General features: G+C 35.8%; 2 protein-coding genes, 1 long non-coding RNA gene and 8 other non-coding genes across 11 annotated transcripts; 10 read left to right on the forward strand and 1 right to left on the reverse strand.

Annotated features, from left to right (window-relative positions):
* Position 1: 1 nt before the first annotated feature.
* On the reverse strand, positions 2-2,483 carry LOC121754167 (isocitrate lyase). Its single transcript, XM_042149516.1, has 5 exons — positions 2,222-2,483; positions 1,894-2,133; positions 925-1,805; positions 366-847; positions 2-273 (listed from the first exon to the last, which is right to left on the reverse strand). Exons 1-5 carry the CDS (start codon positions 2,252-2,254, stop codon positions 176-178), a joined length of 1,734 nt encoding a protein of 577 aa, XP_042005450.1. The 5' UTR covers positions 2,255-2,483; the 3' UTR covers positions 2-175.
* Positions 2,484-8,771: 6,288 nt separating this feature from the next.
* LOC121755169 (peroxidase 27-like) lies at positions 8,772-10,621 on the forward strand. The gene is made up of 4 exons (XM_042150457.1): positions 8,772-8,981; positions 9,311-9,499; positions 9,595-9,760; positions 10,212-10,621. Exons 1-4 carry the CDS (start codon positions 8,772-8,774, stop codon positions 10,619-10,621), a joined length of 975 nt encoding a protein of 324 aa, XP_042006391.1.
* Positions 10,622-11,218: 597 nt separating this feature from the next.
* On the forward strand, positions 11,219-12,973 carry LOC121754049. The gene is made up of 2 exons (XR_006040535.1): positions 11,219-11,994; positions 12,082-12,973. It is a non-coding gene; the product is annotated as an uncharacterized LOC121754049 (long non-coding RNA).
* LOC121756649 lies at positions 11,391-11,478 on the forward strand. Its single transcript, XR_006041028.1, has one exon. It is a non-coding gene; the product is annotated as a small nucleolar RNA Z157/R69/R10 (small nucleolar RNA).
* LOC121756650 lies at positions 11,529-11,616 on the forward strand. Its single transcript, XR_006041029.1, has one exon. It is a non-coding gene; the product is annotated as a small nucleolar RNA Z157/R69/R10 (small nucleolar RNA).
* Positions 11,657-11,752, forward strand: LOC121756652. The gene has a single exon (XR_006041031.1). It is a non-coding gene; the product is annotated as a small nucleolar RNA R11/Z151 (small nucleolar RNA).
* LOC121756653 lies at positions 11,783-11,880 on the forward strand. Its single transcript, XR_006041032.1, has one exon. It is a non-coding gene; the product is annotated as a small nucleolar RNA Z152/R70/R12 (small nucleolar RNA).
* Positions 11,917-12,039, forward strand: LOC121756661. The gene has a single exon (XR_006041039.1). It is a non-coding gene; the product is annotated as a small nucleolar RNA snoR80 (small nucleolar RNA).
* LOC121756676 lies at positions 12,236-12,374 on the forward strand. The gene has a single exon (XR_006041053.1). It is a non-coding gene; the product is annotated as a small nucleolar RNA snoR137 (small nucleolar RNA).
* LOC121756675 lies at positions 12,401-12,465 on the forward strand. The gene has a single exon (XR_006041052.1). It is a non-coding gene; the product is annotated as a small nucleolar RNA U49 (small nucleolar RNA).
* Positions 12,638-12,781, forward strand: LOC121756674. The gene has a single exon (XR_006041051.1). It is a non-coding gene; the product is annotated as a small nucleolar RNA snoR2/U65 (small nucleolar RNA).
* Positions 12,974-13,615: the final 642 nt, after the last annotated feature.

The following is a 13,615-nucleotide window of genomic DNA, read 5'->3' on the forward strand; positions in this document are numbered from 1 at the left end:
AAAATATCGAATATCGAGAAATTAATATATTAGAAGAATTTGAGCTTACAATGCAAGAACACAAGAAGAACCATATATAGATTAAGAAAGGAAATCAACATCTATTTTCCCTTATGGAATATGTTGATAATACAAATATTATCATCCAATATATATATATAGTCCTTCCACGTCCCTACATCCTCGATTTTGCTATTACGACACTGCCATCAGTCGCAACACTGGTCGCCCCGGACCTAGTCCACGTCTCCTGGAACTGCTCCTCCGTCACTCCTACAAGATTCGCGCAAACAAAATTTAGAACATCAACCACATAACATTCGCTAAACGAATTATAAAACGATAAGAATGGATGTATAATTTGCCTTTTCCCATGGCCGCGGTCGAGGTAATCCCTCCCTGCACGGTCCGGAGCACCCTATCGTAGTAGTTTGCACCGGACCACTTCTGATGAGCCAAGGTGTCGACGCCATGCTTCCTCTCCTCTCTCTGTATTTTCTCGACGTAGGCCAGCATTCCCCTGTGGGCGAAATCCTTAGCGAAGGTGTCGATGATCAGGGCATTGGCGTGGAATCCGGCCAGAGTGATGAACTGCCAGCAATACCCTAGCTTGGCGATTTTCGGGATGAAGTCCACCATTTGCTCGTCCGTCATCCCCGACGCGTCCCAATTGAAAGACGGAGACAGATTGTAGGCCAACATTGTCTCTGGCCGCAACGCCTTCACACCACGCGAAAATTCCGTGCACTCAATCATATCAGGACTGGATGTCTCCATCCAAATGACGTCCGCGTGATGGGCAAAGGCCCATCCACGGACAATGGCCGCATGGACCGATCCCTTAAACCTGTTGACACGTAGCATGGCAAGTTCTAAAAAAATTGTTTTTATTGGAAATTGTAAAGATTCTTTTTTTTCCTTTACCTATAAAATCCTTCTCTGGTCCTGGGCAGGTCCCAGTCCCAGAAAAGATTCCCCAAGCCAAGCCTGGCCGCGATTTCGCGACCCTGCTCATTGGAGATGCACTTATCATAACTCGAGTGGTTCATCCACTCATTCAATTTCCTCTGCTTCTCTGCCTCGCCGATATTCATTCCATTAATCGCATCCACAACGCAGTCGGAAAACGTCTTCAGGTTCGCCATCGCCAGCCAGTTATCCTCAATCGTCTGCAGCTCCGGCCCGGTTTTCCTGGCCTCCAACGTCTCCAGCATAATCGTCGCCAGCGCCTTCCCCCGGAGGGCCGGGTTGGTCACCCCCAAGATAAACTGATGGTCCCTCGTGTCCACATTGGTCTGGATCAACGTGGCCGCCACGGCATCCGTCCGGGCCACGAGCACCGTCTCCACACCCATCACGTCGAACTGCAGCCGTGCCGCCACGAGCCGGTTAATATGCTCGCTCACCGCCACCAGCACCTTCCCGGCCATGTGGCCGCACTTCTTCGTCACCGAAGACTGGTCCTCGATGTGCACCCCGGCCGCGCCACGCTCGACGAATAGCTTGCACAGCTTGACGGTCGCGGTGGCGCCGCCGAACCCGGTGTCCCCGTCCGCGATGATCGGCTTTAGGTAGTCGATGAACGGGGTCCGGGCCCGCTCCTCGCGGCTCATGTTCATCCGGGCCTCGCGCTGCTTCCGGTCATGGTACTGCTGCGCGAAGAACAGATGCTCGACCTTGTTCGGGACCGTGTCGTACGGGTAGTCCGCGAGGTCGGGCCCGGGCTCGTTCGTGCTCGTGTGCGTGGACGAGCACTGCCACCCCGACACGTAGATCGTGTCGAGGTGCTTGGCCATCATTGTCACCTAAATAAAAGCACAACTCAGTTAATAAGACGCTTTATTAATATTTTTTTTATTTAATAAAACTAGTATCAGTGCGATGCTCAGTTACCTGAACAGGGTCAAGTGAGCCGAAGGTTCTAGAGGCGGTGCCGTTGGCCTGGTGCGTTTTGAGGGTTCGCCATAGCTTCTTCGCGAGCTCGTTCGAGGCGTAGCTTTGGCGGAGGTGGCCGCGGAGCGCCACCACGTCGCGGGCGGAGTAAGGGCGGCGCGTGAGCCTGAACCGCTCCGAGTTCCACCACGATTGCACCTCCGCAACTTCCGTTTCGAATCTCCCTTCCTCTTCCATGATCTGTCAATTAGCATAGAAATTAAAAATTAACAAAGCTTTTTTCCAGAAATGTAGGAAGAAATTGGGGAAATTGAAATGGAAATCTCACCATTGAAGGGACTGAGAAAGAAGATGCAGCCATGATAGAACTCTGAATTGAATTCTTTTTGCTTTTTTGGTATTTTAAAAATCGATATACAGTTTAAGTGAATGAAGGAATTGATGAGAAATGGTGAGGGAAATGGCGGTATTTATAAGCGGTGGAGAGGATAAGGGAAATTGCAGAAACCAAGAAAAATTGAGAGATCAATTGTTAATTCTCCATTAATGGGTTTGCTGGTTTCTGGCTGCGATTCTGTTGTTTGCTCCACATTTTGCAGTCCAAATTTGCAGCTGACGGTTGCAGTCGGTTTCATAGCACTTTGATTATTTATTTACTAGTACTTTTTTATGAGTAAAGTGTATTATAAATAAATATATGTATATATTTCAGCATTTTTTCAACATTTAAATGTTTACAACTTTCGGCATTTTTTCAAAAATTATTTTCAAATTATGTTTAATTTCATTTTGTTTTTCTTGTCAACATTTTTCCAATGGCTTGATTTCATCAATAAAATGCTATCTAGTTTCAAAAATCTATTTTTGTGAGCATAATTTGTGGAAAAACTAAATTTCTGAGTAAGAACAAAAGTGAAGGAACAAAGATTGAGTCAAATGTTGAAGCTGAGTAAGATTCAAGTCGACGTGAAGATTACTATTGTGAAAAGAGTTAAACGGATAAATATTGAAAGTGGCTTTGCACAATGGCTTCTGGCCACGTGGATATGCTCCCGGTTCGACACATAGGCCGAAATCAGGCTTACGTGTCACCCCTACACTTCATCTCCATCTCACTGAATATATATACTCCCTCCGTCCCACATAATTTGGGGCACTTTGATCGGGCACGGGTTTTAAGAAATATAATGAAAAGTGAGTTGAAAAAGTTAGTGGAAGGTGGGTCTCACTTTTATATATTAGTTTTATAATTAAATGTGAGTAGGAATGTGTTAGTGGAATGTGGGGTCCACTACCAAAAATGATAAAAGTAAAATGGGTCAAATTATGTGGGACGGGCCAAAATAGAAAACTGGGTCAAATTATGTAGGACGGAGGGAGTATATATTTGCATGCACGCATGCACATTGTACTAATTAATTAAATTTAATTAGACTTAATTAATTAGTTGATAAGAAAACATATTTATAAAAAGAACGAGACTGGAGAGGGAGAAATTGAGGCAACACATGCACGTCCTTACAAAGATTAATTGAAAAGAATTAATCGTAAATGTGTTATTATTGATTGTGTACAGATAATATAATAAGGATTAAATTGGGTTTCAATCAATTTCATGGTTTGTATTAATTTCAGAGCTATTTTGTGTTGAAGTATAGCTCATTAATTATTGAGATGGAGTACATATTTTGAATTATTGATGACGACAATTTATTTTTTAAGACCGTTGAAATTTGAGTATATCTATTCTCTTGTAAAATACTATCTTAAAACTACTTTCTCAATTTAAATAATTTTATATGGCATATGTCAAATTAAAGGTGATTTATGATGTGGACACGAATTTTTAAAAATATAAAGAAAAGAAGGTTGAATAAATTAGTGAACTATGAGTCCCATTTATATGTATTAGTTTTATACTTAATAAAATGTGAGTTGAATAAATTGATGGAATATGAGGTCTACTTATCATTTATGATAAAAAAAAAATATGATTATTATTGTAGGATGCTAAAAGGGTAAGATGTGACTTTATGGAAAGAATGGAGTTAGTATAAATTATTATTGAGTTAAACAGAACTTTGATTTTTATGTTATTTAACAAATTAATAACTAATAATCATTGTTAACATATTATAATTAAGTAGAATGGATAAAATAAAAAACTAATATCAACGTGACCTAATCACCTAAACGAAAACAATACTCGTGAATAATGCTTATATAAGATGTTATAACATAATATTTCTCTAATAATATGAACTAGTACCAAATTAAATAGTTTAACATTTCTTCATATTATTAATGGTGGAAATCATTTATACCTCTATATGCATATATGTCTTGTGTCTAATAGGCAAATATTATTTTGAATATGCATACAAACAACTCCTATGATTTATGAAGGTTGTAGGAGAAGGATTGAGGTATGGAATAAATTTGGAGAGATAATAAAAAATTATAAATTGACGAAAACAAAAGGCTCAAAACACTGCTACGAGTAATTGGTATGGTTCATAAATCAAAGCATGAGGATTAGGCCATCCACAACGCTGTCTCTATACCGTCTCTTAAACCGTCTCTTAACTACTATTTGAGCACTATTTGAGGGCCCCACTGTCCTTTTTTCCTCCATCTCTTAACTAAGAGACGGAACCTGCAACGCTCCGTCTCTTAACCGTCTCTATACCGTCTCTTAATTACTATTCATTCAATTTAATTTATAATTTTTTTTAAAACCCAATTCAATTTAAACAAACACACTTTATTAAAATTAAAACAATATTACAACTTAACATTAAAAAAAACGAAGACATAATTAAAATTCTAAAAAAATAAAAACGAAGTAGTCGCGTACTAACCGTGCGGCGGCTTCCTCCCGGTTCCGATTGATGTACTTCCGGGAGCGTCGTGGGGGTGGTGCGGCTTCCTCCGCCTCTCGTCGTCGATCTTCTTCGAGTGATTGTTCCATTAATTGGCGCATTTGCTCAAAAGGATCCATTTGTTTGAGTTGATTGAAGATGGAAATTGGAGTGATAGAGAGGATTTGAGAGGAATAGATGTGTGTTTGTGTTTGAAATGAGTATGGAATAGAATTATTTATAGAGTAAAAAATTAAAAATTTAAAAAATGAAAATAAATATTTAACGGTAATATTACCGTTTGAAAAAAAATTTTTTTATTAAAAATCGATTTTTTTTTTAAAAAAATGAATTATTGCGTCATCAGTGACGACGCCCACTCGCGGGCCAGCGAGTGGGCGTCACGCACGCATGGGGACGTGCCACGTGTCTCGGGCGCGTGGCGAGACAGCTCGTCTCGTGTCTCTCCGAGACGAGCTACGCGACGAGACGGTCGCGAGCTGGAGACGAGATGGGCGCTGCAATGCGTCTCGCGGGGGTCTCGTCTCTCCGAGACGAGACGCGAGCCCGGCGCGAGACGCGTTGTGGATGGTCTTATAATCGCCTTTTTATCATATCGAGGAAAACACTTTTTTTTATTTATTTTGTCTTGATTTACATTATTGATTGTCAATATATATTTATTATAATTATCCGCAGCCCCATGCTTTCCGCTGTAATTATTTATAATCATAAGTTATTAACGAATAGAAACAATCATAATAAATGTATTCTCTGTGTCTATACATATATAATCTCTAACAAGAGAATTAAATTCCAACATATAAACTTGACGCAACCTTAGTTAATTCTAACAGTATCGTTGTTTGAGTTGACGCTTGAAATAGTGTATATAATCATGACTTTTATTGGGAAATGCAATATTAAAATATCCAAATTTAAACATTATAGCAAGCCCTTCCTTTTTATAGTACGGCCCATTACTTTATTTTTGTTTCCATTGTAAAAATTTTATTGGGCCGGAGAGTTTAACTGCAAGATCCACTCATTGGGCTGGAAATTAAAAAATTATTTTAGATTATTGCTTAGTTTAGAAAACTTCAAACTCTTCAAAAGGTTACAATTTTGACATGTAATTAAAAATATGGCGTTTGAAAGTCAAATTAGCTTGTTGATTTCTCACTTGAAATATTCAGTAAATGGTGTGTAAACTTTTAATTTTTTAATTATTTTATGCAAGAAAATTAGAGAATCCCATGAAATATTGATTTTTATTTAGGAGCCATATTCTTGGTGGTGAACCAAAATTATACCTCTCCCATTTAAAAATTGTTATGTAATTTTGTAATGATCAATTGGTTACCTCTCCCATAAAAATTGGAAGATTAGTTAATTAATTATGTTGTGTTGTGTCACATCGTAGGTCGTAACATGGGATTGAATGGCCCATTATTTCACAGAATATATGGCGTTGAATTTGTCGGAATTAATGTTTATATAATTGCTCACGACAAAAATTTATTTTATTTGATAATCTTTCTTCTACTTCCAAATTCCAATGGATAATTATATCTCAATCCAATATTACTATTGAAACACATAGTATAAATTGTCTTCTAAAACTTCATTTCTTAATAAAATAAAAAATAATATTCATATCATATTAACTTAACACTACTCTAGACCTTAAAATTTTATACCCTACTATGATTTACTATTGTACTAATACACTACATACACAAAAAAGTATTAACATAAACAAGCATTAGTATATATATGTATAACAAAGCATTAGCGCATACACAAAAAAACATGATTAATACCAAGATAAAAACTCCAATGCTACACTCATTCAGCAAATTAAAGATCATTCATTGTAAAAAGTCATCAAATAAGAATTACAATAGATGCTTTTGTACATAGATTGAAATAATTACCTTATGTTATCATCTTGGTTATATATGAAATTAAAATTAGATTAAAAACGTACTATATCTTAATTATTTAATTAGATTAATTAGATAATTATGCAAATATACCTACTCGGGTACTTTACTTGCTCTAGATCTACCTGCTTTTGGATTATTTTGTACTAACATATATTATTGCTTTAATTTAATAAAGTGGATCGGTCTGATCCAATTATTAGTACTCCATATGTGTTGTATCACTGTGTCAAAGGGTTTTTATTTCTTATTTGTCTCAATTTTGATGCTGACGTAGCTTGATAATTTGCTTACGTGACATTAACGAACGTTAATCAAAGCAACGTCGCATTGCACGTAGCGAAACAACCTCGTATTATATTAAATCAAATAAATTTATTTACTGGGCTCCTTTCGGTCTCGTTTCTTGTTTTCTCCCGACTCTCTTCCATCTCATTCTTTCTTAATTAATACAAACTGGCTCTATAGTAATTCAACAAATGAAAATATTAAATTTGATATATATGATATCATAGTAATTATTTCAACACAAATTGGTTCCATAATTAATCATTATATATTCGACACCTAATTAAGTAAAAGCGTCATTTGCAAATTAACAAGTTACTAAATAAATATATTCACTAAAATTTGACACAAACATTTTGATTAAATTTTATAGAGAAGTAATGTAACATATAATTAATATCGTTATATATCTGTTAGAAGACTATTGCGATTCATTGTCTTTATTAATTTATTACCCCCAAGAACATGCAAATTAATGCTAGTTGTTATTTAAAACGTTAATTTTATTTAATATATGTGACAGCTAGCTAAACTTCACCATCAAATGAAAAATTCATTCCCGCAAGCAAAATTTTCCTATGTAACTTTGGTGTTACGGTTTCCAGCTTCAAGAGAGATTTAAATATTGATTTGCTTGCTTAATACATGGAGAAAGAAAAGATTACCAATGTTCTAAACATATGATTGGATAACTGATTTGACATAGTTTCAAAGTAATCGTTTTTCTGTAAAATGATAAAATAATAAAATCCAACGTGCTGATATCGAAAAAGATATTGAACGGGTTTCGTGGAGCATCGTGTGTGAAAAATTATTACAAATTTAACTACTCCATATATTTATTGATGCAGTAGATAAAAAAGAATTTTTTTTAAGTATTTTTAGTGGAAAATGAGTCACACCTCATTAGACAAAAGAAAGTTTCTAAAATTAAAAAGTTTATACCTTTCAGAGACGGACTAAAAAGGAAACAGTTCATACTTTTCAGGAACGGACTAAAAAGAAAATAGTTCATACTCCCTCCGTCCGTGAAATGTTGTCCAGTTTTACCATTTTGGTCCGTACGTGAAAAGTTATCCACTTTTTTTTTATTCTATTTTTGGTAAATGGTCCCCACTTTCCACTAACTTTTTACACCCACATTCTATTATAAAACCAATATATAAATATGAGATCCTTATTTCACTAATTTTTTCAACTCAATTTCTTTACATTTCTTAAAACCCGTACCGAGTCAAACTTGGACAATATTTCATAGACAGGGGGAGTACTTTTCAGGGACATAGAAAGCAGTACGGTACTACTACATATTAATTCCAAATCCATGAAACGATCTATTTAAATAAACTATATACAGTATATAGTTTCTTTTCAAATATAAATGGCTAAATTAATTCATAAATTTACTTCTCACATATAAACTATATAATATCATTCACTTTGTATATGAATTATGAAAAGACAAAGTCAAATTATCATCAAACGACAACATACGCGCAGGTACCGAAGTCAAAACAACACTAACAATTCAATGATTAAACACTCTGTCTTTTGCATGTTTATAAATTACAAACATCCAACCAAGCATTACAATAATTGCACCAAAGGAAAAAGGAATTAAATTCTTAAAAGTCAAGCCCTACCTTTTAATTTCATACTACAATACATGCATTCTTTACTCTACTATTACAATTCGTTCATCACAAAATGGCACTATATAAAGAGCTCCATACACATCACTATTTTCAAATTAAACATCAATTAAGAGCAAGAATTTCACATAATGGCAATTTCAAAGCTTATTTTGCTTTGCGTTTTAGCCTTCATTTCTCTTGACGAGGCTAATGCACAAAGGCTCAAAGCCAATTTCTACTCCAATACATGCCCTAAGCTAGAAAGCATCGTTAATCAGACAACTGCGAGGTTCATTTCTCGTGCACCGTCGCTTGCGCCTGCGCTCTTGAGAATGCACTTTCACGACTGCTTTGTCGAGGTACGTAGTCATTTTATCCTTATTTCTTGTACTCAAACTTCTATATATCATCAATTATAGTGATAAGTTAGATTTCTATACATTGAATGAATAATTTTTTGGTCCCCTACGTGAAATGTCTGGCTCAGTCACTGACTGGCATAAGTCAGATTGTGACTATTAGGTCAAAGGATGAAAACCCATTTTCTTAGAAAGTTACATTATACTATATGCTTTAATTTTCTCAAGTCGCGCCATCTAAATCGAGCTACTCAGAACACACTCTCTCGTAGTACTCGACTATTATCAAAGGGTGAAACCCCATTTTCTTACATCATTGTTCTGAACAGGGGTGTGATGGATCCATACTATTGAACTCAACTTCGAACAACACAGCAGAAAGGGATGCTTTTCCGAACCTTAGCCTTCGAGGGTTCCAAGTAGTCGATGCAGTGAAAGCGGACGTGGAAAAACATTGCCCTCTAACAGTTTCTTGTGCTGATATTTTGGCTCTAGTCGCTAGAGATGCAGTTTCACAAGTAATTACTAGTAATTTTAATAAAATTAGTAACACACAAAGCACTATTGGAGTCATTTATATTATAATCATAGTAAATTTAAATTTGTTTTACAGATTAAGGGACCATTTTGGTCAGTTCCCTTGGGTCGAAGAGATGGAAATGTGTCGACTTCTAATGGGGCTTTTGCTAATTTACCACCTCCAAATTTCAATATTACTCAATTGATTGCTTCATTTGCTTCAAAGGGTTTGAATGTGAAGGATCTTGTTGTTTTATCAGGTAAAAAAGTATAATATTATTTACTTGTATATACCATGCTTTCAAAAAACAAGACCATGTACTTAAAATTAATTTTAGATATTATTTTTTTTAAATATCAAACATAGAAACGTATATATAGGTGACTCTATTGTCTTCATAATTAAATATGTAAAGATATAATAGGTATAATTAAACTTTGTAAATTTACATTAACTTGCATGTAAGAATAGGTTAATGTTGTATATTTTGTATTGCACAAATTATTCTCATATCAAATGCATGATAGGAATACAATACTCAAACCAAATTTTGTAAAACAAGAGTATGATATGAGACCCGTGTCACACTTTTATATAGTATTAATTTTATAATTAAATGTGAGTGACAAAAAAAGGCATTTAATGACGGGGCGAATATAATATGCATAGATTGATTCAGAAAATTCCTAATAGTTACCAATCTTCTATAGGAGGGCACACAATCGGAATCTCCCATTGCTCGAGCATCGCCGGCCGTATATACAATTTCACGGGAAGAAACGACGCGGACCCTAGCATGGACCCAAACTACGTGGCCGCTTTGAAAAGGAGATGCCCCACCGGAGACCAGACGTCCATTATCCAAATGGACCCCGGGAGCTCCCACGAGTTCGACATCGATTATTTCACGATAGTGAAGAATAGGAGAGGGCTTTTCGAGACCGATGCAGCTCTACTAAACAACAATGAGACAAATGCATATTTGCAACAACATTCTACCTCAGCAGGGAGTTCAAGTTTCTTCAAGGATTTTGCTGAATCAATGGTGAAGATGGGGAAAATTGGTGTTTTGACTGGCAATGCTGGCCACATTAGGAGGATTTGCTCTGCTATTAATTGATATGTTGATGTCATTAATTGAGTTTGATTATGATTTTAGTTTTAAAAGTGTGATTGTTGGTCAATTTGTATTTGAGTTCTTGATTTGTTCAATTTGGTGAATGTGATTATTCAGAATAATGTTGATTAATGTTAATCGTGTAAACATTATTGAAGAGAAGACTTGAATTTGAAATTATTTCTTATATTTTTTTATTTTTCATCTATTATTATACATTATTTAAATTATAGTAACTTGATTCATCCCATCTGATTTTAAGATACTCGAATTGTAAGCTAATTACACTAAAAATTTACATAGAAATTTTCAACCATAAAGCTCTACGTACATTTAAAAGTATTCAGGCTAACTCAAGTTTTAGACTGAATTGACATCTTAAAAAGGAATTTTAGACTTAACTTAAAATGTCTAAAGTTGCAATGACTAAATAAAGTTTTGAAATAAATAAAGTGATACTGGGCCTTTTAGAATTATGAATTGTGTTTTAGAATTGGGTATTTCGGCCCACCAGAGTCATGAATAGCAGATCAGAAAAGCCCATTATTCAGTTACCATATCTATCGCATAAACCCTAGCAAACTCAGCCGCTCAAATTTTAAGCATAAATACAGCTCCTTCTCTTCTCCTTCAGATATCTCCAGCTGCTCTCCTCCACCGCTCTTCTTCACTGGTCGCTCCGCCCTCCGCCAGCTCCAATTGCATATTTAGGTTTTCTAATCTCTGTTTTTCCAAATTCGTTTTTGTTTTCTGCAATTTATTTTTTGGCAAAATGTATGCAGAGATGAAGCAAATTTTCGTGGACTAGAGTTTCTGATCTTGTATTTGACGAAACAACCCTTGGCTGTCTGAGCATACAACTTGTTTAATTTTCTGGAAATTTCTCTTCAATTTGCTACCTATCTCTAATTTGTGTGTGGTGATGATGCAATTTTTCGTGGATTAGAGTTTCTGATCTTGCATTTGACGAAACAACCCTTGGCTGTCTGAGCACACTCTTCAATTCAGTCGTTTCAGCTCTTAATTTCTCATTTACTTTGGCTTATGATGAAAAAATAATTATCTTAGCGGATTTCAGTGAGGTTATGATTTTTATCACCATCAATGATCTGATTGTTACACACACTGAAGCCTTTCCCAAAATCAGTTCCTTTTTATCCAGTTTTTGCTATGATGAGATAAAGCACAAGCTCTGTGTTTGAGGCAGTGGATTCCGATCCGTGAGCTTTCTAAATTAACGACTTCTCCTTCCACTGAGAAAATTTTTTCTCCAAAATCTCCAATTTCACGCGTCCATTACCAATACCGGTTGATTAATCCATTCCTCTCGGTTTAATGGCACGGACGCAACATTCAATTTGTGGCTATCCTGATTGGTGAGTTTTTAATATCATTGAATCCCGGAAACACCTCATAAATTTTGTGCAAATTAGTCGATTTGATTGGATTGTTGCTTTCTATAGGCGTTGCGTTGATTGGCATTCCAATTTACGTGTCACGGGAAGCATAAATCGATTTCGTAGCTTTAATGTCACTTTCGGTGAAATAAGCAGGTTTTGAGTTCATCTTAGCTTGCTTTTTTGGTGGCTTTGCTTCAACACTTTTTTTCCCCAATTTGTTGCTTCATATGGTGAGCTTCTTCAATTGAAGTGAGGATTGCTCTAGTTTCCGAAGCATAGATCAAACCCAGTAGTATTAAACAGTTTGATGTCAATTTTTTTTCATGGCATCAAACTACCTGTCTCCTCCTACATCGATATCAATAGCTTAATTTTATATCTTTACCAATGAGGAAGAAATCCCAAGAATAGGAAGTGCCGTATGACACTTTAAAATGCACCGTTTTGAGCCGTTAGCCGCTTCCATCCACCGCCACCGATTGTCGGCCTATGTGGCATTGCAATCGGTGCTCGGTCCGGGGCGGTGGCTCTGCCGCTGTGTGGTTGATTTGAAACGGGACTCTGAGGGTTTAAAGATTGAATTTTTATCTCTGTTTTTGTATTAATTTTCTCCGCCGTCGGTTCGATGCCACGTCGTCGGTAGCAGCAGCGATGACCGTCGATGTCATGATTGAACCAATAACGAACGCTTTCGCATCTTGATAGGAATCTGTGGATCGATCTTGACCGTTCGTCCATGGAGCCGTTTTGTGCGATTACAGTTTTATCATATTTTACTTTTTTTTAGAAATTGGTTGCTTGACCAAGACAATAAACAGAAGTGATGTACCCAGATTTACCAGATCTTTATTATATAGTGGTCGTAGTAATATTCACATACATTTTTGTTATGTTTCTTTCTTGAGGATGCATTGCTGTAAAATAATTTTATGTGAGTGTTATTTTTTTCCAATTACTCCCTCCTTCTCCTAATAGGAGTCACATTGTTGGAAAATTGTATAGGGACGAGTTTTGAGAAATATGAAAAATTGGTGGAAAAAAGTTATAGAACAGGAGTTTCATTTGTATATATTAGTTTTAAGTGAAATGAATTTGTATATATTAGTTTTAAATGAAATGAGTGGTATAAGTTAGTGGAAAGTGAGACTCTATTATCATTTATGGTAAAAGTGAATTAAAACTATTATATACGGACCAATCAAAATTGAAAAATGGGACTCCACGACTAAAATAGTAAAATGGGGCTCCCCGATTAAAATCGAAAAACAGGACTAATGTTAGCTGATTGGGGGGAGTATTTTCTAGTAGTAGTAGTGAAATTTGTATGTGTGCCAAGATAGATAGTGATAGTTAAAGTTGAAAATAGTTGTTGTGATTTATAACTTAAATTTCATTGAACAATTATATTATAGTATACTATTTTTGAACTATTTAGTAATTGCTCCTTTTAAACTTCATTCCATTTAACAAAAATAAATAAAATTTGAAAATAGAATACTCCTGTTGCCATTTACATTGACTTGAAATTATAAATATTGGAGAAATGATAATATAAGAGTGAGAGGACATTTGTAGGGAAGTGAATGAGACTCCTATT

Source organism: Salvia splendens, chromosome 11 (genome assembly GCF_004379255.2).
Source record: "Salvia splendens isolate huo1 chromosome 11, SspV2, whole genome shotgun sequence".
Lineage (NCBI taxonomy): Eukaryota > Viridiplantae > Streptophyta > Magnoliopsida > Lamiales > Lamiaceae > Salvia > Salvia splendens.